Source organism: Marmota monax, unplaced genomic scaffold (genome assembly GCF_021218885.2).
Source record: "Marmota monax isolate L192 unplaced genomic scaffold, Marmota_monax_Labrador192_F-V1.1 WCK01_AAM20220418_F8-fsc00029, whole genome shotgun sequence".
Classification (NCBI taxonomy): domain Eukaryota; kingdom Metazoa; phylum Chordata; class Mammalia; order Rodentia; family Sciuridae; genus Marmota; species Marmota monax.
Window position 1 is genome coordinate 12,740,788 of NW_026693024.1, and position 10,528 is coordinate 12,751,315.

General features: G+C 45.8%; 1 protein-coding gene across 1 annotated transcript; it reads left to right on the forward strand.

Annotated features, from left to right (window-relative positions):
• The first annotated feature begins 3,173 nt into the window (after positions 1-3,173).
• Edn1 (endothelin 1) lies at positions 3,174-10,106 on the forward strand. Its single transcript, XM_046453556.2, has 5 exons — positions 3,174-3,794; positions 5,388-5,556; positions 6,963-7,121; positions 7,278-7,391; positions 8,882-10,106. Exons 1-5 carry the CDS (start codon positions 3,731-3,733, stop codon positions 8,982-8,984), a joined length of 609 nt encoding a protein of 202 aa, XP_046309512.1. The 5' UTR covers positions 3,174-3,730; the 3' UTR covers positions 8,985-10,106.
• Positions 10,107-10,528: the final 422 nt, after the last annotated feature.

Sequence of the window (10,528 nt, forward strand, 5' to 3'; positions counted from 1 at the left end):
TTTATCAAATAGTTTCTAGCATTCAAGTGTAACATCAAAAGCAAGAAAGGCAACAGCAAACTGTTCTCCTGGGGGGAAAAAAAAACACCATCTTTGTAGCTTCTTCTCTCTCTTCCTGTCCTTTTCCTCTCAGCGGGTGGCTGGCTGCAAAGAGCTTTTTCCTTGGTGTTTAATTGGGGGAGCGCAGTAAAGGCATCTCCATATTTATAAAAACCTCCATATTTATTCCTTTGTCCGGCTCTTTCGCTCCCCCCTCTTCTTCCTGCCTCTCTAATAATGCCTTAAGTGCAGTATCTAGCTTGTAAAACTGGTTTGCTGGGGTTCTCCTCCCTCCCCTTGATTCTTGGGAAAATTTTTCGCTGGGAAGTTGCGAGGTCCTGCTACAGCCGCCTTCTCTGGGCCTGAGTGAGGTTTCCCTTCTTCCTAGAGGACAGGAGAAGTGGGTGCTGCTGCCACAGGTAGAGACGCGGACAGAGGCTGCAGATGCCACCCCCTTGGCCTCAAGGCGCGGGCGTGCTCACACAGACAGACACCTCCACGACTCGGGATTCAAAACATGGGAGCAAGATTATACTTGGAAAGATTACACTTCCAGGTCTGAGATCCTGCACTTTTATTTACAGGTGTCCTTTTACAGACCAAGACCAAGTTGGGGACAGATCGCTGCCCAGTCTTTGATTTTCTAGTTCCAACACCTTCACAGGGTGACAGGACAAGAGGGAGGGCGGGCGGTGGGAAGGCGCTTGGGGAGGTTTTGCTTCACTTGAGCACCTGATGATCACGCATGGCCGGCACCTGCGGGGGCAGCCCCCGCGAGGTGGGGACAAGGCGGGGCAGGGAGCCGGGCTCCCAGCAGTGGTAGCCCAGGCTGGACCCAGGATGCCTGTGCGGGCGGGGGCGGTGGTTTCCGGGGAGGGACTGAAGACAGGTTGGTCCTGACTGCTGCCAGTGTTTGGTCAAATATGCCAGCAGGTTAAAAAAAAAAAAAAAAAAGGTGTGTGTATGTTGGGGGTGGGGTGGAGGTGGGGGCGGGAATCCCTGCCAAGGCACAGTTCCCAGCCACTTTTCTCCCGCAGGGGGAAAGCTTGGATCTTGTGAATGTGACATCAGCTCTTTTCTCCCAGAGGTCCCCTGCCTGAACTGGGGAGGGCAGAGCTGGCTTCCTGCTCGCGCCCAGTTCTAGAGGGAGCCTGGTCTCCCCGGGCGGGCCCCCAGGGCTGGGCTGAGGTAAGCGCGCGGAGGCAGAAGGCCCCGGGACGGGTGGAGGCATCTCCGAGAGTGTGGGTGTGGGTGTGGGAGGGAGGGTTCCTGCCTCTCCCCTGTCCCCAACTTTTACTGTAGTGCCTCTTTTAGGGAACAGATCTCATCCTGGACCTGACCCTGCTACTGGGTCTCCCCCACTGTGACTTCCAGGGAGGTGGAGGGGGACGAATAGATCGAAGTCCACAGCAAATATATCCAAGTTCCACCTTGGGGGCTAAAAAAAAAAAAAAAAAAAAAAAAAAAATCTGTCCTTTAGATTCTAGAGGCGACGAAATGGTTCCCCGGGATCCTCCTGGGTTGTTGAGCACTAGAACTATATCCATGCAAAAATAATGCTGTGTATGTATATGAATGTACCACAGTGAATTCCACCTTTCTGTATATCTATAAAAGCATCAATTAAAAAATAATAACTAAATAGAAGACCCCGTAAAATCGAGACAGGGGGAGAGAGGAAACAGTGAGGAGCAAAATGGAGCAGATTCTATTCCTTGCACCTTACGATTGTGTCTAAATGAACGTCACTATTATGTATAACTATAATGTGCTAATAAAAAAAAATTGAAAAGAAATGCTGGGGGAAGAAAAAGAAAAAGAAATGCTGGAAATCCCCCTCTCCTTCCCAGGAAAAATTGTAGTAAAGGCTCCATCTGAGATGGAGGAAGTGCAGCCTAGACCCTAAAACCTGGACATAGACCTCTTCTCTGTGTGCAGGGAAGAAAGTCTGATTTGATTCTGTCTCCCTGCCTTCCCTAGGAGAACTTAGGTGCAGATATCCACTCTGCCTCTGGGTGCCTCTGTTTTCTCACCTGAAAAAATGGTGCTGATTGGAAAAGCCAATGTGTTACATGTTTGTTTTGCTTTATTCATTAAGGCTCATGGTCACTTGCACCTTAACTACCCTGTGGGCACCTTGAGGCATGTGCATGTGGTGGTGGTGTGGTGGGGGGGGGTGGGGGGGGTGGGGGGGATATTTTGAGGTTAAACAGACAGGAAAATACATTATTAAATAAGGTATTACCTGATCCCTTTATCCAGTGTGGGCATTTCCTCCATCCCAACACCATCCCTAATGCATTCACATACCTCTACAAGAACACCCTTTTACAAATGAGGAAACCAGAGGAATACGTTTTTTTGAAGAACAGACTCAGGAAAGCAGTCTTTGTGAAGACAGTAAGTGGGACATGTGGAAGTGCACCCTCTTTTCTATTTCAGGCACGCTTGCTGCCCTTCCTTGGCCCTGGCCACAGATCTGGTTTCCTTCTGTCATTTAGAAGCCAGGGCTTTTACTTTTCTTCCTAGTAGAACATCAACCCCTGCAGCTCTTCATCTCCCCCTGGTGTTTGTCTCCTGCCATTTCGGATTGTTGGTATTGACAGTAGGGGGAGTTGGAAGGGGAAGCAATGGGGGAGCACAGAGAAGAAATTATGGGGGCTTCTAATCAGTGATATTGGGGGAAAATGGGATAGGTGCCTGACAGGGCTCTATGTTTTTTTTTCTTCTAAATCTCCCTTTCCTTGCCAATCCCTCACGGACCTTTCTTTCTCACTGTAGATGCAAAGAATATGAGTCAAAAAATAAAGAAAGACTTGGGGGGGGGGGGCTTGAGTAAGAGAGAAGCAGGTTGATGCCAAAATAATTTGACCCAGAGTCTGGGGGAGCCACGGGGGAGGGTGTCCCCTTGTTTGATCAGGAGTAAGAAATCAGAGAGACATAAAAGGAAAACGAAGTGAACAATGAAAAAAAAAAATCCCCCCCCCCCCCCCCCCGCACACAATACAATCTATTTAAACTGCAGCTCATACTTATCATACCAATGGTATGACTTTTTTTCTGGAGTCCCTCTTCTGATTCTTGAACTCTGGGGCTTGCAGCTTGCTAAAGGGGAAGCAGACTCCGGCCCTGCACGGGCAGGTTTACCAAAGGTCTCTAATGGGTATTTTCTTTTTCTTAGCCCTGCCCCTGAATTGTCAGACGGCGGGCGTCTGTCTCTGAAGTCCGCAGTGATTTCCTTTAGAGCGCGGCCTTATCTCTGGCTGCACGTTGCCTGTTGGTGACTAATAACACAATAACATTGTCTAGGGCTGGAATAAAGTTGGAGTTGTTTACCCCCACTCTATAGGGGTGCAATATAAAAAGCCGGCCCGAGAGCTGTCCAAGTCAGACGCGCTTCTGCCTTGGAGCCGGAGCGAGCGAGCGAGCGGGTCCGGGTCTCCGCTGCTGCTGTCCCTGCGCTCGGCCGCCGCGTGCGCTCGCAGAACGCCTCTCCTGCCTTCTCGGCTGGCAGAAAGGGCTTTTATTTTCATTTTTTATTTTTTTTTGCCTGTGAAAGGGCACTTAAGCTGGAAGGATCGCTTTGAGATCTGAATAGCTAGAAGCGCTTCTAGGGAACCGAAGCTCTTTTCTTCTGAGTTCAGTTCGCGAAGGCGGTTTTTTTTTTGGTTTATCCTCTTTTTTTTCCAGAATGGATTATTTCCCCATGATTTTCTCTCTGCTGCTGGTGGTTTTCCAAGGAGCTTCAGAAACAGGTAGGCACGGCCGACTCGGGAATCTGGGAAAGCGAATGTCTTCTGATCCACCTTCCTGACGTTCTTGCGTCTGTTTTCTCCCCTTCACTTTATTATTGCGGCTCAGAGAGCAAAAGTATCTGGGAAGGCTCGCTCCACGGTATTGAAGTTTCTAGTGAAAAAAAAAATCGATTCAAGATCAATAGCTTTCAAATGACTTTTTAAAATTGTTATTGCAAATTGTATTTTCTTGACTTTAAAAAAAATAACTCAAGAAAAAGTGAAGGAGCAGCTGCCGTTTAGCCAAACGTACAGTTTGCAATACGTGTGTTCATACAGGTACATGGTTTGCTCAGGATCTTATTATATCTTATTTGAACACTGCCTCAATAGTGTGTTAATGTGTAAAGTATTTAAACATTCCAGCTTCAAGCCAAGGAATTTTATTCAAGTCACTCAAGCACTATGTGAGCTGTGAAATCACCTGCAGAAGGACAGTGTGTGGAATAACCCCCTAGGCGGTTTCAGGATGGAGCAGATGTTTTCTTTAAAATTTGTCATTATTGACTTTAGGTTTCTTTTGGCAGATTTTTGGCACCCCAAACAGTGTGAGCTCTATTTTCAGTTGTATTCACCTGTCCTGGGAGGGAAGCTGGGATAATTCTTAGCTGCTTAAGGATTTAGACAGTATGTGTGCATCTTTTTTTTTTTTTTTTAGGGTCAATGCACTTTTTTTGTCTTTTCATGACCCTGACCAAAGAGAAAGGGACGTCAAGGGAATGAAAATCCTGGAATGTGTCTGATCATTTGAAATGTACAAAATCAGGCAGATAAGCTGCATGGCCAGATTGTCTGTAAGAAGAGGCAATGCTGAGTTAGGGAAGAGGGAGATGTACATCCCACCGTCACGCTGCAGAGGGATTGTGGATTCAAAGTCCTCAGAACCTTTCCTAGGTCTCTTAAGTGGCTTCTTGGTCAAGGCTTCTGTGTTTTCCCACCTGAAATGAATATTGCAGAGTTAATTTCTCTGCTCTCTCTAATCATGCCTCTGATAGATTTCAAGTGGTCTGTATCATACTATCATATATCATCTGGACCACTCTACTATGTGCCCTGTATAAGGTATAAAGTGGTTGGTACCTCCTAAAGGGAAGCACACCCTGTGTGGGGAAGTGGTCCCAAAGACAGGAATAGTCAATGTTTTAATTGTCATCAGCCAATTTTAAGCCACCCTGGGTTGTGCTGTCTTATGAAGTTCCAAGCAGAAGCCAACTCAAATTTCAGGTAGAGAGTATTTTGAAGCATTTCCTTGAAGGGTTCTTCCAGGGGGCTGGTAAGTCCCTGTTCAGGTGTTTATCTCTTGTGCATTTGTATAATCTTCCTGCAGGTGGATAAGCCAGCCAGGGTAAAGGTGAAGTCATGTTAAGGAGGAAAAAAAAGAGAAAGAAAGAAACCCTTTCCTTCTGTTGTGTTTTTGGCTAAGAACAGTGGTAACCTTCATCTGCTCTGATCTGCTGTGCTAAATCTGGTGTCAATACTGTGATCCAGCCTGACTCTGGGCATCGGAGGAGACGTCCCTCACTGACCTGCTTTTTCTCTCCTCTCTCTCTGCAGCTGTCTTGGGAGCTGAGCTCATGGCCGGGGCTGAAAGTGGAGGGGACAAGTCCCCTCCCAACACAACCTTGAGGCCCCACCGGTTCAAGCGCTGCTCCTGTTCTTCCCTGATGGATAAGGAGTGTGTCTACTTCTGCCACCTGGACATCATCTGGGTCAACACTCCCGAGTGAGTCTCTAGAGGGCATCGTAACTCCAGTCTTTCCTTAACATTGACTACCCCAGAGCCCCGTTACCAGCATTCCTGTGCTGGGGAGTACCTGGCTTAGGATCCGAAGGCACCCCTTCTGACAATGGGGAAGTGCATTAGTGGACACGATACTCAGACAGGACAGCTTGATTCTTAACAGCTGAGAAGAGGGTCTCCTGATGCCCTGTGGCTCAGGCCACTCATTATGGGATAGAAAGAAGGGCTGATGACAAGCCACAAGCTTCTGAGCACTGCAGACGAGAAACTAAGTGAGGAAGGTCAGCGGTGGGTGCAGACTGGGTCTGGGGAATACGTTGCCCAGGTCCTGTGTGGGTTAGGCCCACCTCTGCTTCTCATAGGAGGGTTCAGGGTCAGAGGAAGAAGGGATCGCAGAGAGTTAGGATCCGATGCTTTCATTTTACTTACAGAAAAACTAATATCCCAAATACTGATGTCCCTTGTACAGGAGTAAGTTTGTGGCAGAATTAGAACCGGATCCTGGATCTCCTTTTTCTGTACTTTCTCTTTAGAAAAGCCTATTTTAAGACAAAAATAGAAATACCACCCTTGGGTGTCTCTTCCCCTTCTAAGAGTAAAGAAAAGCTGTGTTCTCCCTTCTGTCCTGAAAACCAGTTTATCCATCAGAAGTAAAAAGTGAGCACATTGTGGCCTATGTTATGTCAAGAGATGACCAAAATCCAAACCAGACTGAACCAAACCACCATGGGCCTTGTACTTCCTTAGTGAGGTGGTTCTTCCAAAAAGAGAACTTTATTCTTTAGGTGAGAGTCAAAATGGACCCCTTGCAAATTCTTGGCAAACCTTCTGACATAAGTTCTACTGCCATGGGGCTTCACCAAACTCCAAGAGAAATGTGCAAACTTGTGCCTCCTTCCCACAGCAGGGGCACTTTTACCATTATCCTATAATATCGAAATTGAAAATAGAGTTTAAAAATCATATAAATCCTGGTTTTGCCTTAAGATCTCTGCCCTTTGCTCCTCCCCTTGAGCAGCTATTACCTTAAGAGCATTTTAGAAAAGGAAGAAAATATGAAACAGAAACAAGAACAGAGATTTCATGATTTGGGACAAAAACAAACAAACAAACAATGTTGCCTAGATGGAAAAGAAATTGAACTTTGTTAAGAGTTGAGATGACCCTTCATTGAATCAGGAAAACTGGTTTTCCCTTGGGTGGGCGTACACCCTCAGGTCAATGACGGGCATGTGTCCCCGGTGGTTGCCACACTGTACATTCTTCAGTAACTCTTCCCAGGGCTGGGTGACTAGCTCCCTGTGTGTCCTGTGGAATGGGTTTGCCCCAAAGAGTGTGCCATTAGGAAGACTATTAATTATGCTGATGTTTCTCTCTTTCCACAACAGGCGCATTGTTCCCTATGGGCTCGGAAGCCCTTCCAGGTCCAGACGATCCTTGAAGGACTTGTTTCCCATAAAGGCAGCAGAGCACGGGGGCAGATGCAAGTGTGCCAGCCAAAAAGACAAAAAGTGCCAGACCTTCTGCCAATCAGGGAAGGATCTCAGGTGAGTAGAAGCACCTCTGCTCCCTCAGTGCATTGTGCAGCCTCCTGGCTTCCTCCCCGAGGAGGCTCCTTTCAGAGAGAATTGCAGGGGTGTGGAGGGTCAAGTTGAGTCTGAAGGTTCCACTGCTGAAATGTGTTTTCCTGGGTGTTTTCACAGGGCCCAAGACACGATGGAGAAGGCCTGGAATAACCGTAAGAGAGGAAAAGACTGTTCCAGATTTGACAAGAAGTGCATCTATCAGCAGCTGGTGGCGGGAATAAAAATCAGAAGGTAAGATGCTCCTAAGAACAGTTGCCCTGCTCACCGGTGCCCACGGCGCGCGTGGCAGTCCCTCCTGCCCACGTTTGGGAAAGGGCTTTGGATACAGCGGCAAAGGGGCTCTTCATAGGTGTCCCTTAAAGAGAGCGAAGAAATCCCTTTCAAATATTTTGATGAAGCCCTCAGTACTTCAGCAAGTAGATTTTCCCAAGCAAAATAAACCCCGAGACACCTCTGTTGTTTGACCATGTCCAGTCTTTGCCTGAGTACATGTATTTGCTTCTTTCCTTGAGAAATTAAAAAAAAAAAACAAACAACACTTCAAGGAGAGGACTTTTTTTTTTTTTTTTAAGTCCAAGAGCCAGATACAGTCAAGTTCTTTCAAAAGTGGCAGTTATTCAAATGGCCAGAGGGACAATAACATCATGAGGAAGGGCTGGTGAGATTTGAAACATGTTCGTTTTTTCAGGTTCTTCTTCTTATTTTTTTAAATAGAGGAAGGCATTTGTGGAAAGTCAACGTTGTTCCCAGAGTTCTCTCATTTCTTAGTCTGTTGTGGGCTGGGATGGAGGAGCCATCTGGATGAAGCAATCTCGTGGGGTTGCTATGGGCAACTCTGCAATGATGACCCTTCTGAGTCCTGAAGGTTTTGGAACACTCAAGCCTGAGGGAAGCAGCTTAGGTTCAGATCTGTCACATGTCCTTCATATCCCTATTATGGTCTCTGGAAACTTTTCCTAGAAACCCAAGGACAAGGAGTTCTGTGATCAAAGTGTTCAGAAGCCAGGCTTGGCAGTGCTGAGCCACTTCTGGCTTGTTTATGACTGACGTGGAGGACAGCTCAGCCAGTGTTCCTTCTCACCTGCCATGGGGCACACTCTGTATTTATCTCAGGCCAGGAGTGCCCTCTACTAGACCACAGGGGCTGAACTGACCTGAAAAATGATTTTTTCTAGTAGTTTGTACCATGTCCATGGTTACATCAACATAACAACTCTTTCCTCTTTTTTTTTCTTGCAAACAAACAAGCCCAATATTTAAAAATTGCCATATTTTCTTTGAGCCTACCCAGATACCTTTTCTTTTTTCCTTTCTTTTTGACTTTTGTCTTCAATTTATCATGTGATTTAGAAGATTCCTCTAACTATTGTGCTAAGTTTCTCCATAGTAGCAGAGGTGGAAACGAGGCTACAGAAAATATTCAAACATCCCTGGCTTATTTTAAAATCGTATTTAGTGGCCAATTCACCTTAGACATGACTGTATGAACTCTCTCCCCGTTTTTAGGCAAAAGGGCAGGCTTTATTTTCACAATGGTAATAGATGCCAGTTGAGGTTTTATCGAAAACCTGTTTATCACTGTTGTGGTCCATGGTGAAAGTTCAGGAACCAGGTCTAGATTTGTTTGTGCCAAACTCTAATTTTAGAAATTTCTTGGGCCAAGGAGCGATTTCTTCTTTATTTTTGTAACATTTTTTTCCCCTTCCGTCTTGTTTTAATAGGTTGGATGCCATCAGAAACAGTATCAAAACATCTTTTCGTGTTGCAAAGCAAAAAGCCCAATCTTCCAGAGAGAAGAATGTGACCCACAACAGAACACATTGATTACAAATCTTCTGGGCCCGTGTGAAGCCATCGCCTCCAGAGAGAGAGAGTCCCGTGGCTGACACTCTTCTCCTACCGCAGTGGCTGGGATCAGAGCAAGAGAACCTTCCCTGCCTAGACTACTTCTACTCCAGACTGGCAAAGGACCAGCGTCCTCATTCTGAACATTCCAAGAAAGGTCTTCATTGGCTCCATTGGTGGTAACTGCTTTTGTGTCTCAGGTCTTTGGGAAAGACAAGGGACTGCTCAGAAAGCAGAGACACCGTGACACCCGTGACATCCGAATGGGGTGGTATGCTCCAGATGGAGGAAGGAGATTCCACACCAGGGTGGAGTTTCTGAAGAAAGTCCTAAGGGAGAATTTGTGTCTGACTCAGGCATCGGGCACATTTCAGGGAGAAACTCCAAAGTCCAGGCAAAGATTTTTCTAAGGACTGAACAAATTGAAAACAAACTCGAAGGACAAGTAAAGAAGAGGGGGGGAAAAAGACTTTGTTTTTAAGTCATAAAGTGCAAAAGTGAAAGAAACTGTTACTACTGTAAATTGGGATGAGTTTCATGAGTATGAGTCTACCTCACCTATCTTGCACTCCGGCAGATGTACTTTCCACTTTTAATTCTCGCCTCCCCAAATTTTTCCCTTCCTCCCAGCACCCTCAACTTCCCATGGTAAATCCTGGTCCCATTGATGTCTGGTCCCATGTGTCAGGGGTAGATAAACATTCCGATGCTTATCTTCTAGCTCTGATCCGTAAGAAGATGACCCTTCAATGAGGAGACTCCCTTACCTTGAGTTTGGGGAACACAATGGTATAGGGTTGTTTATGAAAGATACAGGGAAGGAGATGTTGGTTCTGCTTTAAAGCAGTAAAATTATTTTCTTTTATATAACCGACGAATGGAAGAGGTTAGATTGAATTCTGATGTACTTATTTTTTTATAGATATTTATATTCAAACAATTTATTCCTTATATTTACCATGTTGAATATATGTCTGGGCAGGCCATATTGGTCTATGTATTTTTTTTAAAATGTGTATTTCTGAATGAAATCGAGAACATGCTTTGTTTTGCCGGTCAAGGTAATGATTTTAGAAAATAAATATTTTTTTCCCTACTGTACTGAATTTTGAATCATTTCTGAAACTCTTGAAGAGCGGGCCAAGGGGGAGAAGAATTACCAAGGGAAATGGTTCAAGATGGTTTCCTAGAAAGGGGGCAGGAGGAGGAAAGGAGACCAGGCTGATCCAGAGAGATCGTGGTTTATGTCTTAAAAGTTGCTTTTAGATGGCGTCACAGCAAAATCAACACAAAATGAAAAAAATAAAAATAAATAAAATAAAGCAGCTTTAACTTCTCTGTCCTCCCTTGGATGTTGTGTCCTGCTTCCCCGTCACCTGAAAAACTCTCCAGGGACTTTATCCATTAACGTCACTCCTCCAGCTATGGGACAGGATCCAGGTGGTGATAGGTGCTTTCTCCATATTAATGGGCTGGCGGAAGTAATGGAAAGACGACCCCTCGCAAGACACCCAGTGTCACGC